Below are 22,880 nucleotides of genomic sequence, written 5' to 3'. Positions count from 1 at the left end.
CATGCCCGTATATGCATCTTATTCATCCCCACAAAACGGAACTCCCCATACTTTGCTATTCAGGCTTGCCAAATACTTTAACTGGAAGCTACTGGATTTTCATGTATTTATACTGTATTAAGTACCTAGCTACTTTTTCAAACCAAGATTACATTTCAAACACCCATTTTTCAAACTCAATGCATCCGAAAGACTTGTTAAACTAACAAAACACGTCCTGCCTCAGCCCGTTTCTTTTTCTTGTATTGTCATAGCCATTTCCCATCCGAGCCTGGGTTAATTCTGTGGTCCGCATTTCGGAAAAGGGAAGCTTTGTTTTATAGTTAAAGATAACGTGCTCCTAGTAGTTTGCTCAAGCCAATGTCTAGCAAATTTTTTTAAAAAAAAAAGGTTTGCGTCCCTATAGTTACTTATTTAGCAACTATGCTGCAGAGTACAAGGAAATCCTCCCCGTCAGGATTAATTTAGGTAATGAGCACATAATGATGTGCCACCCTAAGTGAGTGGTATGTGTATGCTCTTTGCTATAAGTCAGTGAAGACTACAACAGCCTGGAGCACAAGCACATAACCTCTGTGAAGTACCCCAGGGTGGGCCACGGCTGCACATTTGCAACTGCAACTGTTCATGCTCACATCCTCCTCCAACAGAAGAAAACCTCTAGGCCACTGCTTTTGACATGAAAGGATAACAAAGCTGAAGCGATAAATCCCGTCAGCAGTTTTCAGCAGGTTTCGACCCTCCCGCTTTTTTTTGAATAAATAAAATGGAGTCCTTTCTTAGTTTCCAGCTTAAGAAGTATTATTACAAGTAGTTACAGACCCAGTTACAACCCTTAAAACACCACCAAAATGCACTACAATATTCTTTTATTTAGTTTACAGAAGAGTCTATCAGTACAGGTTGCAGAAAGAAAATGTTTAGTGCTATTTACAATTTGTTTAAAACTCTGCTCTATACAAATTTAATTCTGATCAGTATGAACAATATTTTTGTAAATCTACTGCATATAAAGCATTTCCTCAAAGCAGTAACAATGAATAAAATAACCTGATTACATTTGAATGAAGCCAATCATTCAAGAAAACGATTACACAGAACATCCGTAAGAGTTGTGGACACTTAAGTACAGAACACAACGTCAACCTGTGACTCATTTTTTTTTTTTAAAGGCTAAAGCTATTTATATGGAATATTGTTCTATTATACTACACGCCAATCTATATTTAACTTCTATAGTTATGTATTTTATAAGATTTTTATTAAATATATTCTACACATGTTTGTAATTTCACCCAGGAAGAATTCCTCCCCAGTGAAAAAATATAAAATCTTTTATATTTTTTTATTTTTCTTTATTTTTATTTTTTACAGGTTTAAATGAAACTAGCTCATGCTTTAGTGCTGTGCAAATTTCTTTAGCATATCAACGTTTAAATTATTGATATGAAATAAAAGAATGGCATCCTTTTTAATTATGTATGCCTTCAAAAATCAGCTTCTGATTTTAATACAATTGCAAGCACTAATACCAAATGCAGATTACGTAAAGAAACAAAACTAGTACTATGGCAGAGGTTTTTTCTTTTTGCTTTTTAAACTTTAATAATTCTTTTGAAGTCTCTAATGAGTAAGCATGACACTGGACACTAAAACACAGATGAGAAAATGACTGAAAAACACCAATTGCCAATATTCAAATACATAAAATTGATTAGTAAATGATGTTTTTTAACATTTATGCACAATAATAAAAGCCTATGAACTACAGGAAATTACCCCTCCCATATTAAGGCTAGGAAATGCACTCTCTGCACTCGTTTGTGCTGTCCGAATAAGCACTCAACTAACATATAAGATCAGAGTGCACGCAGTAACACAAAAATCAGTTTCATCAGCCCTCTACAGTACAGAGTGCTTCTAAATTACAGGCACATAGTATTTTTTGTTTGTTGCAGTGAAAATATATATAGTTAGACTTGGTTTAGTTAGCATTCTGTGCCAGTTCGGCCACCAAGGTTGACTTAGGTAGAATTGACTGAACAGTTTTTCCTTTGATTTGGCCATAAGTTAGATTTGTTTTAGTTAAACTATTTTCCAGTGTTGCATTATACATTGTAGGTTACTACTAGGTGTCTCAAATATTGTTAGAGATTGTTGATGAGAAATACGCTGTCAACCATATTTAGTGCAAATTGCATCTAGAAAGCTTGACTGGTTAGATCCGGTTAATGGAGATTTTTGTGGTAGCAAAAGGATTCCTGCTATGGAAAAGAACACAGAAACTTTTCCGGAGATTGAATTCTTTCAAGAACTGATGTACTGTAAGATTATTCAACGAACAAGAAGCAGGAATTTTAAAAAGAAACCACAATGAAAGTGTTCATAGATCTTTCTCTCTAAGAAAAAAAAAAACAACAACAAAAAAGGTGAATGAGACAGTGTTCGTGTAATATTTCAGTTCCATGGATTTACAGACAGGCTCTTCCTACAGGTGTCTGAAGCAAGGTAGGGCCTCTTCTATTCCAGCAGCATGAAAGACAAAGACTATATTACATCACACTTAGCAGGTAAAGCTAACAGGGTTTACAGGATTACACAGCAATTGCTTTCTCCAGTTTTTTCACGGTTCCTTTGACCTGTGGAGCAAGAAGAAAGTTTTGCTTACGTGCCACTTCTTAAGTAATTAGTTGGTTTGTGTGTGAGTATGCCTGATGCAAGTACATTTTTTATTATTTTTAGTTAAAAAGTATTTACTGTTATAACACATGCATACATAAATGAAAAATAAATCAGGAGTATTTTTAACACTAAAACCACAAGCTTTTAAGGTTTGAGTAAATTTCTGCATTCTACAAAAATGCTAATCCAGAAAGGTCATTCCTTAGTTTTCCATAAACAACATGTACGAAAGCATTCCATTACTTGCTTCTCAGAAGACTGCAAGGACTTGACTCTTCCCTACTATGAAATATTCAAAAAGCCTGTAAGAGAGCTGACCGCTTTGCCATGTATTTGAGTGAGAAATACCTCTAGTGCACAGCATACCTTGAGAGTTTGGCTCTGGCAATGTCTCTCTAGCCACCAAATGCATCACGGTTGTTTTGCCAAAAGGAAGTTTTAATGCTGCAGAAGGAAGAAGGGAGATTTATGAATACATTACAGCAGTCGTCTTTCTTCAAAACACCCAGTTGAAACTATCTATAATTGGATTAGCACCTGTTCAAAAGTTCATACTGTTAGGTTTGAACTGCTTATTAAATAGATTCATAAAGGCATTTCTGGCTAAAGTTTTGTAGATCAGGGTCATGGGACCTGATAATAACAACTTAAAGCACTGTGGTCTTAGAGACATGATATTCCTGTTAGGAAACTTAGCCTTCCTTTTTTGAGTGAAAGAAGAAGTGGGCATTCATGCCAAGACCCAAGTGCCTGGCACTCTCTATTGATAAGGATGCAAAAAAGTGGCTAATTCAGACACGCAATTGTTACTCCGGAGACATGAAAATGCTGAACCACTACTGCAAAACAGATTTCTTCCTTAAAACATACTTTGATCCATGATACAGATTTTCCAAAATACAAAATGTCTGCATCTTGCCTTTTAATACTAATCTGTAACATTCAGCTTCATGTGAAAAATATAAAATTTAAACATTTTAAACCAGATACGGTAGTTTTCACAATTCTGCCTCTGTGAGCTTTAGTAACACAAAGTAACAAAATCTAAGCTTTCCACAATTTGTTCTGCTTGTTTCTAAAAGTAAAATGATCACTTTCACATTTTAAGTATACAAACACAGTGCTGTATTTATGGTTTTAGCACTGTAGTATAATATTTATCAAAACTTCTAGTCTCTCTGAAATGAAAGGATTCTCTGTTGCTCATTGTATTTAGCAGTTCTCATTGCCAAACTCAATATTCTGAACTTTAACTTCTTCCAATTATTGGGGGGGAGGGAGAAGGTATTTTTACAAGTTCTTTAACTTTAGTTTTGTTTCCTCTCTCCAACTCCTATGATAAAGCACCTTTCTTGATTTTTTTTTTTCTGAGAAATGTAAGGCAAAGATGCTTTCAGTTTTGTCCTCCCTCTCTTATAGAGGAAAAAAAGGTAGTGATAAATATAACAAGAATTTAACCCTAAATACACAAATCATTCTGACTTGAGCAGAATTTGTCCTCACAAATTCAATTTATAGCTTCTATTTTCAGTGAGTGCACCAAGACATTTTAAGTGAATGAATAAGTAACAAATGTCTAACAAATCTGAAGGTAACTGAAGAGGAAAATGTCTGTTTTAGTCACTACAGCATAGATTCAAAATTCAGTAGTAAAAAGATAAATAAAGCCAGGATTTGGTTACTACACGCATTCAGTAGAAGCCTAGCTACAACATTGCTATTAAATCATGTTCATCGCCTATGTATATGTTTGAAAAAATTGCAAGTTGTGATGAAAACACAGGTGTAAGCGTACGGAGGGGTACGCAGCTCCGCAAGCTTCTTTGAAGTAGCTGTACTTTGGGAAAACCCATCTCTATAGAAAGTCAGATCTGAAAGTTGCTTAGTTTACTGGAAGCACTGCCTGTGCCTGCAACTACAAGCTATTGATAGCTTGAAGTCTGACAAGGATGAAATATTTTGGGTACTTGATTCTGTTATACAATGGAAAACAGCAAAGAGCATATTAACAGTCTGTTAAACCCAATGGAAAAGGATTGCCTTCATGACAAACTCTTAAGAAGCCATTACAGAAAGAGCAAAATATTTCAAACTAACCACCTTAGGGACATCTTTTATAATATCAAGACACTTGAGGAGACTTGAGATTAGTGAGAGCTGTGGAGATGAATTCACAGTAATCACGTAAAAGTATGCTAATATTTCAATTAACTAATTTCAGCTAGTAGTTTGCATAGTTCACACAGTCTTCTTAGCAATTTCCAGCTTCTTGCTTGGAGCACCATGACAGAATCTGAGCACTTTAACCTATGCTCGGTAATGCTCTCTTGCTCGTCTTCGTTCTCTCACCCCTTTCTCTCACTTAAACTAAACGTTTATTTAATTCCTTTCCTGTCTGTTTAATTCTATTTTATTCCAGATTTTCTGCTGTCAGAATTTACTTTTCACCCCCTCTTTTGGTATGTGTATGGCACAGCGTGGGTTTGTTTCCCTTCCCCACTCCCCAATAAATAAGGAAGTAAAACACTGCTGATTCACATTATCTAACAACAAACTGAGAACTGTCAATTGTGTATTACCTCCCTAATTAATACGACTACAAATGCAAACTGCAGACCAAATATTTAGTTAAAGGATGAAATTTCCTGTTGGAAGCTGATCAACAGACTCTGCCTTGCTAGCTAACTCCCCAACCCTTCACACAGGCAGGACACGACAAAACAGCGTGGCTCAAGCACCGCAGGCAAGAGCAGCACAGCAAGCTTTACAGAGGGGTTGTTTTTCTTTACCACTTCCAACACCATTAGCTCTAATGTTCATGTAGTGACAGTCCATTCAGAAACTGGCAGAAGAGATGGTTTCTTCAAAATAAAAATTTCTACTCAAAAGCCAATTTATCAATTTGTCATTTTTTCATGCTTCTTAGTTTAAAGGAGTCTCACATCCATAAGATGCTACATAGACATGCCAGGTTACAACCAGAACACTAAAATGTCATTTTTAAAATGGGAACAAAAATGGACTGCTGTTAAAAAAACTACCAAACTGCTGCTTTATCAACTAGTGAAATGAAAGTTTCCAAAGTGACTTTCAGTACACAGTAGGTCTAAATTCCAGCCAATATTTCCTAATCACCTAAAGCAAATAAAACACTAAGTGCTACAACTCAGTGATAGAGAGCTGCAGATAGAAAATCACTAGGACTGTATTATAACAGCATAAGAAACTAAATATTGTATTCAGCAAGAAGTTCTCTCCCTCTTCCACACTAGCGGAGAGTTTAAGACAGCTTGTTCACTTAGGGTTACATCTAATGAACACCACAAACTGAAGTAACAGTCTTTTCAGGTTGCTTCATGAACTGCTGTTCCCCTTTCAGCTGTATAATCTTACTCCAGATAACTTCCTTAGTACTGAAGTAAGCCAAATGTTTTAGGGATTCTTTTTCTTAAAGCAATACAGCAACAAAAAGAGCTCTGAAAAACACTAATATACATGTAAGATCCTTAGGGTAAGATCATGATGAGTAAATTGCAATGCATAAATGATTAAGAATGAACTAAGATGCCCTGAACCCAAGTAAGTGTTCAAAATCCACAGACTTGAGTTAATGCAGAGTCAACAACATGCAGCTATTAATTTTCAGCTTAACTCATTCAACAACGCATTTAATATATTGAACAAATATTCAAAGTTGTTTCGGATTTAGACAAATGTCATTAAAGGGAACAAGCACTGCTGGTCAAGAGCAACACCTAGAGATGAACGGCAAAGAAAATCCCATTTAGCTATCCTTGCCTGGATAATGTGGGGTAAGACTAGTGTCTCTAATTGCAGAGATGATCCAACACTTAACACTTGCCTTTCAACCCTACTCCAGCTTCTACTAGCTGCACTCATTGGCACCTGGTAAACATACAAATTAAAGAGTGAATAAAAATGTCAGTTCTCCCAGCTGAATTGACAATGATCTTGTTTGTATATATAGGAGCATTTAAATTGATTTATATAGAGAGTAAATCTATTCTAAAAAGTACATCACTAGCCAACATTGGTAATGGTAGAAAGTGAATCAATAGCTATATCATCCCAGTCACTCCTGCATGAAAAGATCACCATAGGCAGTCCAGAATTATTCTTTGCAGGTTCATCTTAACTTCAACAATATTTCATTGGTGATTTTGCATTACATTTTCCTCTCTGTATTGCACTCAGGTACCAAATGCATGACGATCTGAATATACAGAAAAAGTATACGTATTAATTTATTTTTAAACCGGCACAGAGAAGAGAGTCTCACTTTGTTCAGTCATTGATACAGTTGACAATTCACACTGGCAACTCTCCTCTACAAAAGGAAAGACTATTGTTACAAATTTGTGTCATATCTCTATCAAAGATACCCATCAAAATATATAATTGTGGGGAAAAAATTGCCACAAGGGGGCATAGTTGAATTGCATTTCCTTAGCATATGACACGAAGCCATTTACTTTTGTTTTCACATAACTATGCAATTGTATCCCTTGGAGAGCACTGGACAGCAAGAATGCTTCCCCTCATTCTCATTCACCGGGTGTCTTCCTTCATTGCACTAAAATTTAAAGTATTGCTTAACCAATTATCAGAAAGTTTATCCAACGTTTTAAAATACGTCAGACATGAAGTAGCTTAGTCTGAAAAGTGCAGTGTAAGAGAGGTGGAACAAAATATTCCATTTAGAAAGACAACAAATAAAAGCAGCATTACTGTTTATGCAAGAGGAGACTCAGCCTTCGCTCACTGCTTAGCAGGTGGTACCTCCCAAAGTTTAACAACTAGCGGTAACAAGATGGAAAAATACACAGTAAGATACAATGTCGCTCTATGTGGAGGAAAAATAGTATATAGCAAGCCATACTGTGACTGTTAACAGTGAGGTACTATTTACTGCACTGTAAATAAATATCCCCTTTGCCTGGCTGTAACATGCATAATGAAAATTATTTTTATACCTCCTAATGTCACATTGCCATGAAGAAATCTCCCTTGATAAATAAGCCGCAAGATATTTGGACTGCTGACTTGTTCTTCTTCCCAATCTGAAAAGAAGCAAGAGAGTTTTCACAATTACGTTCTAATAAAACCACTTTTTGTTATTTCTCTCACCTTTACCCAGGAAGAAAACTAAGAACAGGACTCTCTTATGAAACGCCAAAGAGAGAGTATAGGCTGACGGTACAGAAAGATAATTCAAGGCTAGCACTCCTGAAATATATTCCTAAAATTTTATTTGACACTGGGCATTGAAACACAATTTTATGCCTGCAAGTATAAATATTACTAACTTACTTCACAGATTTAGCGCATTATACAAGTCCTACACAAAATACTTCATAAATGCAAGTTGCTTCCTGTGGCTTAATATCCACTTGGTTAAAACTGCCTTCATTTGCTCCCATTCAGAAGATTGTCAAGCCATACTCCTCCTCACCAGCTAACTGTCTCACTGAAGCTGTTCTCCAGCAATGGGAAGCAGCGCACACACAGCAAAAGCCCATGTGATGGGTCATTTGAAATGGCATTCTCAGATCACAGCACTGAAAATGCTCTGCAGGCTGCTCAGTGGAGTTCGATGGTGGCCAGATCCCTCCAGTTAAATGTCCAGAGGGGGCAGTGACCTGAGCAGCCCCAAATAGTCACTGTGGAAAGCCCGAAGAGAGGGCTCTCACAGAGCAGACACTGACTGACACATTTCAAAGAACTTCTCAAAGGACAATCTGTGGATGTTTTTACATGGCAAACAGTGATTCAGGAAAAGCAGTCATGCATTTTTCTATAATGCATTTCCTGTAATGCTTAAGCAGCCATAAATCATTTATAAGCTTAAATGATCTTTTCCTACTCTTTTACTATTCCCTGTCACAATCTGAACAACAAATAAATCTGCACTTTGCTTTCAGAACAAATATCATAAAACCTTGAAACGTTGATTTAAATGGGTTCTCTGGGAATACAGTGTCTTCTGTTTCTTAGCCGACCAGATATCTGGCAACAGCTGTTCACAAATGTTCTCTCTGCTTTTGTTGTGTTTATACACCAAAATGAATATTCAGTAACGGATCAGGACAGGCAACAGAAACCAACCTGTTCACTGGGAACATACAATGAACATACAGGCAGGGGCAACTGGCACCACAAAAGGAGAAGAACTGAAAAGCGGAGAAGGGGAAGCGTTTAAAACAAAAGCCACGGCTTTGGAGAGTGTACGGAGAGGCAGCTGGTGCAAAAAAGCAAGCAGGCAGAGACACGGGCAGCAGGAGCCATCGCAGGAGGCAGGGCTGGTATCAACAAGAGAGGCTGCAATATCCCCGGGTGCTGCCATGTGCCTAGTTTATAAGATTAGATCAAATAAGGCAACCAAAGCTATTTGAATTTCAAGTATTTCCACTCAGGCTTTGATTCAATTGTCTTGCAATTCAAGCTCATGCCCTTTTTTGTTATGCTGTGAAGTAGGCTATGTTAAGGATCTGAATTATCACACTGCTAGGGTAAATGATTTTTTTGAAGATACCAAATTTTTTTTCTCTCCATACAGTCTGAACTCCACTATACTATAGCTGCAAAGAGAAGTTCAGCCAGTTTACAGTGCCATAATGACATAAAACAGCAACCAAAACATGACAGACTATATTTTGGCACAGGTATTTGCTCATTGTTAGGCTGCCAATCTTCCCATCCTTTCAAATTTTGCTTCTTGGCTGGCAGTCTGAAATATTTCTTTCTGACATGATTTCAAATTTTAACTTCCACTGATGACTAAAATGAGTCCAAGAGAAAATATTTACTCATGATTTTTTTTAAGTTCAGCAGATCATTGCTGTACAAGAAAAAAGTTAATATTATTTAGACGAAAATGGGTGGGCGTGGGAGGGAAAAGAGAACAGGTAACCTACCTAGATGATATACATTAATATGAATTTGGCATTTTCCAATACAAGTCAAGAGATCCTTAATTAATAACTGTATTGCCAAAAGAGGGGAGGAGAGGTTTGCCTTAATCCTGCCAGCATGTGACTGAGGATATTTCATGACTTTTTTCCCCCCCCAAGATCATGACAAGTCAAAATGGTGGTAAAAACAATAATTTCGCATCAGATCTATTTCAAGGAAACTTTAGTACTCATCAAGATCTCTCAGCCCTATGGCAAAGAAGATAATTTGCAGTCTGAAAACAGATAGTGAGCTAGTGTTTGTGAAAAGCCATACACTATTCTGAAATAGATCTTTCTCCAGTCTTTTAAATTGACACTATTCCTCTTTGCACAGGCAATTAAATATACATCAATGCTTAGAGCACTCCCTTGGGACAGCAGGTATTTGAACTGAGGCTTCCATGTCCAGTTCTACTTTTCTTTTTCTTTAAAAAGAGACTTGGAAGTCTGGGTTTCTTCCCAACTCTAAACTCAGAAACTGCAACCTTCAAGCTCTTCACAAGACTGAGGACATGAGACCACATGTTCAGGAATAAACTTGAGTAAGAAAAATAACAGTTCTGCCTTTACTAATTCAGATAAAAGTACACAAAGCACATTTGGTTACAACAACTATGTTGTAGGCAGACATTAAAATATGTACAGTAGCTACACAGATGCTACATCACCCAGATTTCTTAGTGTAAAAGTGTTTAACATTTATATTTAATACTTCAGAGGACTGAAAACCTCTTCCTTCATTATGTATTTTAGTAAATACATAATCACAGAATCACAGGTTGGAAGGGACCTCGGGGATCATAATGCTGCATTCCAGCAAAACAAACAGCAAACAAGTCCCCTGAGGCCCTGTTCTTCCTGACCTCAAAGACTAATTTAAGGCCTAAAATATGGATTATCAACACTAACCTTTTGGCATATATTATCATCACCACACCCCTTTAACAAAGGCACCACAGAAACAGATATTGCAATGTTTTAGTTTGTGTAAACAGCAGTCTTTTTTAACATCAAAACAGTAACCCAAATGAAGTCCTGTACCAAAAGAAGCATTTTCTTTCATCATATGTAACGCTATGTCTGTGTTTTCGCTATTTTCCCATGAAATCATAGTCAGGGAGAACAGAAGCACTTTGTTTTTGTGGAACTGTTCATGTATGTGAATACACATCCTAAGTTTTCATCTCCATTTGCCAAAGCTAGTATTCCTGCATAACACCAAACATATTCATACAAACAACCTCAGTTTCCCTCGGTCTTCTAATATCTCTTAGAATATTCTTTTATATTTGATTTTTTCCTGGGGAAAAGCCATTATTACAGATCCTTTCCAAGATAAGACAGTAAGGAAGACGTACCTCAGATTCAACTTCACAAATGCATTCCTGTAATGTTTTACATTAGCTGTCCTTATGTAAGAGGTATTGTATCTCAAACATTTCCTCACACTTACCAGATCCTCTAATAAGACTGATCAAGAAAAGTGTCTAAAGATAGAGGGAAAGAAGTACTTCAGATCGGGGAAGCAAATTTTAGAAATAAAGTGGGAAATAGTCTAGACATCTAAAAATCTGCCCAAACAAACAGGGGAAAAGAAGGCAAGTTGACAATTGTACTTCTATATAAATCTATGCTCAGGTACACAAGAAGCATATTTAATTTGAACACTGAGAACAGAGATTGGTTTATTGACACTACCTTGCCAGTTAAAAAGCCAAAGCCACACAGCTACTCACCCATCGGCCAGTTGTCATACACATGTTTTGCAATATCAGCTGCAGAGTCATTTGGTGAAAATAGGAATTCTTTCGTTTTCCCACTTACCAAGATGAGGCGCAAATTTATCTGTTATAAAAAAAAAAGCAGTATTAGGAAAGTATCAAGAGAAGACTTAATATTTTTTTTAAAGTTACTAAAAAGTTGCCACTGGTTTGACAAGACTGATCTAAAGTGATTTGATAAACAGTTTAAGATGGTTTTAAAAATAGGGTCAAAGAGGTCAATAAAATTGTGTTCATTTACACATAATCCAGGAAGATTAAATTCTAACAGCTGGCATTTTTGATGATTAGCACCAGAAGATTCTGATAGGTAGTGATTGAATCAACTGTGCCATTAAAAAAGCTTTCAGCAGAGTATTAAAAAAATTCCAGCCAAGACACACTGGCAACATAACTTCTTGAATGAAGAGGAAAATTATAAACCTGAAAAATTAACCCAGAGAGGAGTAAAAATATCAAAAGCTGCACCCAAATAGCCTATGAGCCTCAGTAAAAGCCCTAGCACGCTCCCTCCAGTATATTTGTCAGCCCTGATCTCACCGGCTGCATCTCCTACAAAACACTAGGGAGTCAGACAGCATTATTCCTCAGTGCCAGCTGCCACAGAACTTGAATCCCACTGCCAGTCTTCTGAACCTAAAACTGTTCCACCGCTGCCTTTCAATACAAGCAAAGTAGTTGAGATCCACATGCAATACAGTAATAAGACCACATCATAGTTGTTCTGTCATTGATTTCCTTTATCTAACCATCAGCATCTACAGCTATAATTTTCCTCTCTTCTTTTGGCAAGTTTCTGAATATAATTCCTCTTCCAAAGAGCATTAAAATAACTCTTATAAAGAGCTTGCTGTGACATTACTTAAAATGCAAGAGACTGAATTTTGGCTCCTCAAGCAACCGCTAGCAAGGTCACAAAATGTATTTGGGTAGCTAGCACTTACCAATGTCCACAGCAAGTAGGAGTCTAGCTGTTTTTGTGTTTTGGCCTACAAAACACAAATCTTAGCAAGACTTCAGCATGCTAACTGCTCGGGTACTTCTTCCAAATCACGCTCTCAAGCTGTGGCTCTCATTTTAAGTTAAGTTGCAACAAAGCTTTCCTTGTTGGAATTCAGCAAACTTTTCTAGATCAAATACCAAAGGAAAAATTTGCAGCAACGCCCAAGTTTAAGACTTCTTCAGGGTCAAAAAATCTGAGCGCATCATACCCACTGAACATGACAGCCCTGCCCCAGTTACCTACTCAGCACTTACTTCAGAAGCTCTCCAGACAGACTGTCTATTCTCTCTTGAATGCTTTGGCTTGGATTCATCCCACCTATCTTTAAGCACCTAATGGAGGTATCCAAATTACAATCTCTATCATCCTGCACACTTCAAGATCAATGAAGAAAATGACCCCTCCAAAAAGCAATTCAGTCTCTATTTCTAAGTGTAGCAAGGATAAAAAGAGTTTGCATAGGAGGGCTACGTTCCCCTCCTGTGCCTCTGCTAACGCCCTTCAGAAGATATGAGTCCTGCCATTAGCCCAGGAAAGAAGCCAAGTGGTCTGAGAAAGCACCACAGCCACTGTAAGAGTATTGCTGCATACCAGGAAATCGCAAAAAACTTTATGGAGAGAAACTTCAGGAATGCTGTTTAGTCAAAGACAATTATTCATAACATTCAGAACACACCTGGCTATAAATATTAAAGTTCTGTTTCCTGTGATGTTTCCAGAATGATTTAAGGAATTATTTTCAAATCTCACCTAGATTTAGCAGAAAAAGCAGACCAAGTTCCACTCCCTGTTTACTCCAAAACCCTGACTACTGTAGTGAATTACAGCTTCAAAATGTTATGCCTAAATCTAGCCATGGCCAGACCATGTCCACTTGTTGTTTTACTCATACTGTCTTTCAGTTTAAGTAGTTTTCCCCCCTCCTAGCTGTCTCCACCTGTGTATGTATAGACTTAAATATATGGTTCCTTTAGCTGGACTATGCAAGGCAAGCTCTTCAAGCTTACTACAGAAAGATATCCATTTCCCCATTCATCCTAGGAGCCTGCCTTTGCACATTTCAGTTTCTTCTCTTTCCTCCTCAAAACAGATGACCATTTCTGAAGCACACTATATCATGTCTCACCAGATGCTTGTGTAACACCACCAGTAATTTCCCCTGTCTACCGGAAACATCTTCAGTGATTGTGTCCCATGAGCAACATACCTTCTGCGTAAGGGCACCATGCTGTTTGCTCAGTTACTTCGTACCCTTCCTGCTTTGATCCTTTCAATTTTTCAGCCTCCAAGCTTGTAACTGACATTTTGGCTGTAACTCCCTAAAGCACAAGGCTCAAAATTTCATCCCACTCCTATTACTCCATCCCTCCCAGGGAAAGGAGGCTAGGTGGAAAGAAGTATTCTGCACCACAGGATGTTCCAGATCTCCCCCATGTCTGGGCCTATGGCCATGAAATCCCCCCAAAATTTCTATGTAACACTTTTTCTCTCTATGTTAAGGGCATTTTTTCAAACTTCACATCATCAACAAATTCTAGCAGCAAGATCCCTTTACATGTACCTTTGTCATTAAATGAATTAGGAAATGTAAGACTGATCTGACAATTGATCTATAATGATTCGAATATGGAGTTCTCTCTGAGCTGGTTTCCCCCTCCTCTCAGCCACATCCTTTATGTTAGGCCCTTATGCACACTCACAATTAAATCCTAATTTCTCCTATTTAACTACCAGTTTGCAATGCAGCACCACAACAGTTACTATGTACATATTCAGATGAAACTATAAAAATGTCTATGTAGAAAATCAGATCAAAAGTCAGCTTGCCACACAGTCTTTCACAGGCGGGGTGTACTGCGCTCCGTTCCACTTTCTCTATACCTCATTATCTTCAATTATCCTTTAAGCATTAATGCATTACAACACCAACATACTGCCAAAAATTGAGGAGGTTTAGACTGCATCACAACCTGTTATTGTACTTAGGAATGGGCCACCTGTTTAAAAAAAACAAACCAACCAACCCCAAATATTTGGCAGCAGTGCCTGCTGTAGGTACTTGTGGTGAGGAGCTTCTTCACCAGCAGCCCTCCTGCCTCTCACTTGCATCCCCTGCATCCATTTCCTCCAACTGGCTTCTGAGGACCCCCTCCTTAGCTTGCTCCATCTGGCCAAGCAGTCCCCCAGCTCTGATTAGATGCAGGTTATCTAAGGATTTCTTTTCCTTCATCTGTGTGCAGTTTATCTGTGGTGGGGATTACCTGTTTTGAAGATCATAACACTTTCCTAGGCAGCAGACATAACACCAAACCATCAGCTCCCTAGAACTGTCTGATTTGGATCCTACAAGGAGATGATTAAAAAAACCCCAGATGATTAGTCTTGCTCAGCACTTAAAATATGATTAGGGCACAGCTTTAATATAGAACTAAAGTTATTCTTCAGCTAGCATAACATTAAGGAGGCACATTTCTTTTTATTCTCACTACTGAGTTTTGAGATTGCCAGGCACGCTAAAGTAAACACAGAGAGGAGAAGAATATCACTGAGAAATAACCAAAAGTAACTTGGCTTCCTGGAAAATTTCATTAGGTCATACTTCTGCAGTTAATATACAATGTAAAAATCAATACAAACAACGGGGGGAAGAGTGAAAAGTATTAGTTCCTTCTTCCCTCCCCCCACCTGTCCAGATGAATAACTTAATAGTGCTGAAGTTCTTTGTTGCTGAAAAGCATTTCTTATAGTCTTACTGTGAAATACAAAAGATAAACTAATAATTTTACAGGATATACTACAAAGTATGTGTAAAATGCAAGAGGAATATTTTCATTAAAAAAAAAACTTCACCAAATATCAGCAGAAGCTCAAAATAAAACCTTAAATCAGTCAAGCAGATGTTGCATCAAGTGCAAGGAAACAGCTGCTCTAATGAAAGGTTAAAGTATTTTCTTATTTATAGTACAGCATGCCACTGACACATTTAGTTTGCATGTTTGTCTATATATATGTGCATATATATATATATATCTACACCTCCTTATATTTCTTAATCTTGGTTCAAAGGAATCTTAGTCTGGAGTTGCACATCACACTACCTCAAATGGACTGAAGCAAAGAATCCCAAAACTTGCCTTTAAATTTAGAGTCTAATCTCGTTCCCCTCAAGAGTATTGGGAAATTTAATGGTTTGCAACGGCTCTACTACTTATTCTGCAAGCCTGAGAACCCCACCTCAAACAAACTGTAGGGGATCTGAAACAAACCTTTCTGGCAAAATGCTGCTAATGAAAGTTCATCTCTAAAAGAAAAAACATAAAAGTATATGTGTATACACATTTACTCAAAGGAAAGCACGGGGGAAAAAGTCTTGGTTAAGTATAGAAGTTTTCACACAAAAGCAGCAAATTTTAGTTTTTCAAGTTATGAAAGGATTCTTAGTGGTCTTAGCTACCCTGTATCATATTTCCTATGTTAGAAGTCAGCAAGTTGTACCTGTATCCCTTGTACACTTAAAGCCCCTCCACCTACTCACTCTCACAATTCTCCTGGCCCTAACAAGTTTGCTCTTCCACAGGGGACATAACAACAACAGTCCTGACTGTTTTTTTCAGGCTACCAAAGGGAATTCCAGCCTTTTGCTACAGCAAACTGATAAGGATCGTATCCTCACACTTTTGCATTATAGCACCAGGTGCAACATCACTGACGAAAGCACTTAAGAGCTGCCCCAGTATCAGAAGTAGGATTAAATACAATTTGTGGACTGCATCCCCTCTGCACGGTTATATAATAGCACATTCTGTTTGTGATCTCAAGCATGCAAACCTCACCCTCTCTCCTCCGCACAACACAGCCAACACCAATCTCATATTTACAGTTTCAGTAACTACGCCATCAATGGCATCACACAAAGAATTTCGGTGAAGCTTATATATACAAAAAACCCATAGATATTTCCAAAGATTGTAGTAAAACTGCGACCACAACTTTTGGAACAGAAATTTGAGTCAGGTATATGCAGATGCAGGATAAGTTGGGCTTTGTTTGTTATATGCATCTGCAGAGTTTGTTCATTATTTAAGGAGTAACTACAAATTGTCTTAGTGACACAGTGCTTCAGATTTCACAGCTAAAGTTAAATAAATGGGAAGTCACTTAAATGTTGCTAAAGAGAGATTTACAACCTACATGATGTTTCTTGATGCTTAAGTGACTTCCCATCTATTCAGTTAAACAAGTTATTTTGTTATCAGTTTTATGCTCCAGTAGCAGCTTAAGATTCCTCCCACCTTAAATTTAAAACGCAGAGGAGGAAAAGTGTGTAGCATGTGACAATGTGACAACACCAAGTTTAAATTAACTGCTTTTCTTCAGCTGTCTAAGATTAAAATACATACACAAGACTAGGGTTTTTTTCTTTTCTTAATAGATGTGAAATTGAGTTAAAACCTAACGATGGACCAGAAGGGAAAGCAATGATGTAAGAGAATTCAGAAATACAGACTCAAGTTTCACTTCTCAAATCCAATAAATTTACTTCCTAGTTCAAGTTCATAATTTTAAGAAATAAGTTTATTCTCCAAAGATACATCAACGTTTCCTAATGACTCTAGGCCAAAGAGAAACCTCACAGTGCCATGCAGTACACTTTACTGACTGAGTTCCACCAGATTCACATGAGAGGTTGAACCAAGCCTGAATTAACAGTCTAAATGAAGCAGCATTACACAGGCCAAGTCAGGAGGGGACCTGCAGGTTCTAGGCTCCAATTCACTCCTAAGGTAGATATATAATCTCATGTAATCCCTTCTGGAAATATATCCACCTGAATATAATGAAGAACTTCAGTTTTCACACTCCCTGGAAGGCTGCTCTAGAACGTGACTGTCCCATTAAGTAGAGCTTTCTTCTAACTCCCAGCATAAGTTTATTCTTGGACAGGTTATATTCCCTGATGCCAGACCTACTCTGTGCTTTAGTAGTAATAGACTTTTCCCTGCTTTGGGGTTTTGATGGCTTTTTTCTACATCTGCAGACAAGGACACACTTTGCTAAAACACACAAGCAAAGATTTTCCTCATTAACAAGCTGGCCCTCAGTGTGATCACTGTCTTCAAAGCTCTGAATCACATCAACAGAGGTTAAGGAAACTGGGTTTGGTTAGCCTGGAGGCCTGGTGGGCACCTATTAGCAGCCTTCCTATGCCTAAATTACCAAGACATCGACCTCTTTACTGAGGTCCAAGACAGAAGAACAAGAGACAATAGTTATAAATGGAAACAAGAGGCTTTGAACTGTGATAAAGAAAAAAGTTTTTGCCCTGAGGACAAAGCAGGAGAAGAGGTCACCCAGAGATGCTTTGGACGGTCTCTCCTTGCAGGTTTTCAAGAACCAACCAGCAAAGCCCCACTCAACCTGGTCTGAATTCAGTGTTGACCCTGCTTCCAGCAGGAGGCTGGGCTAGAAATTTTCTCAAGGTCCTTTCCAAAGTGAATGATTCTACAATTCACTTTAATCTGCACCTGCTTTAGTTTTGATTCATTTTTCTTAAGTATGCATGATCAGAATATAAATAATATTTCAGGAATTTATAAAGTGATACTAGAACCTCCTCACACTGCAAATACCTGTCCATTTTCCATAGTGAACCACACAACTGTCTCACATTGGCAATGCTCTTCTCTACTCCAGTCATTTCCACGACATAAGCCTTCAAGCTTGCAATACAAAATATTGCTTTTAACCACCCATGACTTACATGATATTTTTACACTAATGCAATTAATTTTGTTCCTATTAATTCAGTCTGAGAAAATCCAATCTTTTCCATACAACACCATGATCATCTTCAGTACTACTGGTGCCTCCAAATTTTCATCATCAACAAATTTCATCAGCATACTGATCTTCCTTGTGTCAGTGGCAAAAATGAAAACATCAGAAAGATAGCTGGTCCCAAAATTAATCTTTAAAGAATTCCACTAAGCAGCAATGCCAGCCTGATACTTCCACATCAAGCACTGTATCTTACCATCTTCACCACCCAAGTCACACACTCTGTCAAACCCTGCCTTCCCAAACCAATCCTTTCCTACACAACCTCAACTGCTCACTGAAGTCAAGACAGATTATGTCTCTTCTGCTTTTCCCTCATCTGAAAAACTCTCTCCTTCCAAAGGAAATCGGCTAATGAATCCATCATAATCTAACTTCAGTAAATATATATTGTGAATTTTATTCCATTATTTCTTCTCTGTTCCTTCTTAATATCCTTCTTGAGGCGGTCATCCATCTATCAAATTCAAAGTCTCTCTCTACATCCTTTCACTCATCTAACATGCAGATATACTTGTTGTTTCTTCAGGTCAAAGACATCATCAAGCATGCAAATTCTTCAGATATTCTCCTTATACAAACCCAGTACTCTTAGTTTAATCAGCATCTGCCCCCTCAATATCCAAAGTCTTTATGTACACTCCTACTTTGTCTATTCTTCCATTTGGTTTTAACTGTATTGGCTTGTGATCATTGGATCCAATGTCAGTTTCCCAATCAGCCTTCCGAAGATCTCCAGAGCTTTCTGGAAATTTAAGAGACACCTCTAGAATAAATAATATTAACTCCTTCTTGGCCAAGAAACTAGCTGGTAGAGGAACTGAGATGCAGGTGCATAAGGTAAGAAAGTAAGCGAGCAAGAAGTACAAATTTGTAGCCCAACGATGCAAGCATTCTCATGAGAGAGAAGAGATCCTTGATTCTGGACTGTTGTTCAAGAGTCACTGGGTAAAATAAAGCTATAGTTCTTATGAATCACACTCCTAGATGCCTATTTTCACCAGATACTTTATAGGGAATACACATAACTTAACTGCACACCTAAAGGTTACATTTGGCAACACTCAGAACCCCTGCATTTAGCTTTAGACGCACAAAGAGGTTTTGCTCTACCCTTACAATGCCTTGCACCTACAATAAATTCACTTCATATTAGGGAAAAAATGGACATGGAACATGAGAAGTAACATAAACTGTCATTGTGACTGAACAAAGCTCTGAAGCTTCATTGCCAGCCGGCTGACAGACCTGCGTCACTCATTCTAAGCCACACGCCACGCCACTTGTGGAAGTAGGGCACTCCCAACATGACACGATGAAAGTGACAGCACCCTTTGTCACTGTATTCAAGACTAAGGTGAACTTCATAACCAGTTCCAATGACATACTCATCTTTGGATTGCTACAAAGAGGAAAAAAAATACATTTTTATGTGCAACTGCTTCCTCAAACAAGGAATAGCTAAGGCAACTTTACATTGATAAAAACTAAGTTAGCAAATTTCAGACAAGTTTGAAGTGAAGGGAAAGAGAAAGCCAAAATGAAGCATAATGTAATTTTATTTAGAAGAGGAAAAAGCAAAATCCTATAAGCATTTACCTCGGTAGCGATGATAGAGCTAGCTGTTTCTATGGAAACCACTACATTCTTGAACTTAAAATCCTAGTGCTTGGTCGCACTTCAACCATTCCCTCACTTCAGCTCAAGTAACACAGGAATAAGGGCAATATATTCTTCAATATCCTCCTATGAGTTCCAGGGTTATCTTTTAAGAAGAAACATCGAGACAAAATTCTTCAAAATAAATTAATACCGATATTGTCATAAATAACCAGTAGAATACAATGGATTTCAGTGGATTTTACATACTGTTTCCTTTACTATCCTGACTATTAAGATTCCTGGGACAAGGCTGGTTTTGCTCACTCCTCCTCAACTCCCCCCCCTCCCCTTTTTTTTTCCTTTTGGAGAGAGGTGAGGTGAACACAACACACCAAAGCATCAGCTAAAGCTACTTAAGAACTTTCACTGAAAATCAGTTTTAATAAGAAAATACAAACAGAAAAATAACCTTTTTTTACTGATTCTATCAGTAAAAGATTTTTCAATAATTAGATGAAACAAGGGTCACAAATGCCCACCCAGGAATAACTTCTATCCCAGCAGCACAAGATAACGGAGGCACTCCATTACCTGAAATAATGCACGTACTCAAGTATCTGGTCCTCTCAGCTCAAATGGCATTTTGTCTACTGTACCCCAGGTGCATGCTTTAATTATCGGGTACAAAATTAACCTGCCTCCTGGTGGCCCCCAAGCGAATCCACTCCAACAGGAAAGATTCAGAGAAAGACCTACTCCCATCACTCATTAGCCAGAGACACGGCAGTCTCACCCTGCACATGCAAAATAGATGTCTCTTGTGTTATGATTGAATTGTCTAAGTGCCTAATAATGATAATGTGTAAATTAAAACATACAGAAGACCTTGTTTTGGAATTGAGCTTTAATACAAACAGATAGCAAGAATGGCAGAAAGAGTTAACCGTGTGGCATTCAAGCTTGCTATTGCCAAAGTTCATCCTTTCAACCCAGCGTTGCAGTAACTGTATTTTCACTTTGAAATAAAGTGACTAAAACACGGAACACAAACTGATATACTCAGATTAACATGAAATTTTGGTAGAGATCATTTCAGCGATCAGTATACCACACTGAACCAGTCATTTCAAAACACAAGAGTGGAAACTTGCAATGCAGTAATAAAAACCACATCAAATGACAATGCACACGAGAAGCTCATGCTTGCAGACTGAACCGGTTCGCTCTGGTGAGCACGGTCACAGCAAGGCGGTTTGATAAATCTGGTGTTTTAGAGCTTCTGCCCTCAGGAGGGACTCCCAGTGAAACTGGAACCGGCCCATCCTGGAGAAACATGCCCTGAGGGTCCCTGCCCCACAGTACATGAGTTAGTGGTGACTTCTTCAGAACATACATACAATAACAGGAGACAAGAGCACTCCAGGTTTTCTTTCTGAAGTGGGAAAGAGTGTGAGTAGGATAGAGAAGGTGCCTGTTTCTGCATTTTCAATCTCTAGCTCCATAAATACCTTCTAATGACATGTATCCCAACATTTGACTGCAGAATTTAAAAGGGAAACCAGCACATACCATCCGTTACCATCCTGCATCTCTTCTCCAGAGCTGCCCCTGGATAAGCCCATCACATTGTTTTCACCCTCTCATACCAGTTGGTATTTAAACCTTAGAAGTTCGCTACACAAATATGAATAATGATAACGCTACGCAATTAAATTTTTATTTAATCCTGATAGAACTCAACATTTGTGCTCATGTATTCTAGAGAGAGTATTTATGTAATATTATAAAATATTATTTAGGACAGTTCAATGTCATCTTTAAAAAGAGATATGCAAGACCATCAGGTCTGTGAATGCTAATTTTGTGAAATGTTTGGCATCTCAGATCTGAAAATTAATACTACTGCTGCTGCTAACAAAGGAGAAAATACAATTCCAAAGAACCAGTTCCATATATAGCTGCTTTTTCCAAGTCCAAGGGGCAGATACCCTCCACTGCTTCTTAATCTGCAATCAATCCTTTTTTCCTATCTTTAACCAGTTGTGCGGGGCTCAATTTGATTTAACCCATGTTCCTAGAAGTTTCAGATGCAGCTGTTCCATGGTTACAAAGAATAAAGCAAAGCTAATGACAGGCAGGAAAGAGTATACCAAATGCTCAGTTTGTGCACTATGAGAAAACAGAGGAAGAAAACTGAGTTTCCTACTGCATAATGGAAATTTCAAAAGCTGTGTACAATATACCTAGACTGGGAGGTATTACAATTTTATAACCAGCACAGCTCAGTGAGACCATAGGCAAAGCTGAAAGTAATCTTTCAGTTATAGCGTGGATGAAAACACACACCAGCTTCAATTTGACCAGAAATGAAGCTCAGAAAAAAAAGTGAACACAAAGGAAAACATCAAAAATAAAGGGGAAAAAAAGGCACATTTCAAGGGAGCTGCTATGAACCGGAGGCAATCAAAACAATGATCATTGCAAGCAGCACATGGTCATGGATATCTAGTTCCACATGCTAATTTTCAGGAGAGACAAGTGGCATTGTTTTTCCCCTAAATGGAGTTTTTAAAAGTGACTTCTCACTTTAAGTTGTTTAAACGTACTAAACACATATTGTGCTCTCTGCATTCTCCAGTTAATCTTTATTGCAGAAGTTCAATTACGCTTCCCCCTGCTCCTGCTTTCTACCATGTGAGACAGGAACAGCAGTTAAGGATCATTTCAAAGTCAGTGTACATATTCATTTTTCAATTCTCACCAAAAAGATGCAAATAACTAAACAATTTAGAAACTTTTTTTGAAAAATCTTTAAATAAGGAAAAAACACATTTATTTTAAAAGGGGAAAAAAATCCCCAAACACCCCACTTTCTTGGAAATGAAAAGTCCACCCCTTAGTTCCTTAAAAGAGCATAATGACTCTTGAGGTGGTACTTTTCCTCAGAAACAAATTAATCTCCAATGCAAAGCCTATTTTTAAAGTGCGCTGCTCCTCAGG

The 22,880-nt window shown here is 37.9% G+C and overlaps 1 protein-coding gene across 1 annotated transcript in view; it reads right to left on the bottom strand.

The window, feature by feature from the left end:
* Nucleotides 1-852: 852 nt before the first annotated feature.
* Nucleotides 853-22,880, bottom strand: part of UBL3 (ubiquitin like 3) — a 58,511-nt gene continuing 36,483 nt past the window's right edge. Inside the window, exons 2-5 of the mRNA XM_064441071.1 lie at nucleotides 11,393-11,501; nucleotides 7,677-7,763; nucleotides 3,049-3,126; nucleotides 853-2,639 (exon numbers count right to left, since the gene is read on the bottom strand). Of these exons, the coding sequence (XP_064297141.1) occupies nucleotides 2,587-2,639; nucleotides 3,049-3,126; nucleotides 7,677-7,763; nucleotides 11,393-11,501 (327 nt within the window). The 3' untranslated portion in view covers nucleotides 853-2,586. The remainder of the gene's footprint in view (nucleotides 2,640-3,048; nucleotides 3,127-7,676; nucleotides 7,764-11,392; nucleotides 11,502-22,880) is intronic.

Source organism: Phalacrocorax carbo, chromosome 1, assembly GCF_963921805.1.
Source record: "Phalacrocorax carbo chromosome 1, bPhaCar2.1, whole genome shotgun sequence".
Taxonomy (NCBI): Eukaryota; Metazoa; Chordata; class Aves; order Suliformes; family Phalacrocoracidae; genus Phalacrocorax; species Phalacrocorax carbo.
This window is presented reverse-complemented; position numbering and strand designations above follow the sequence as displayed.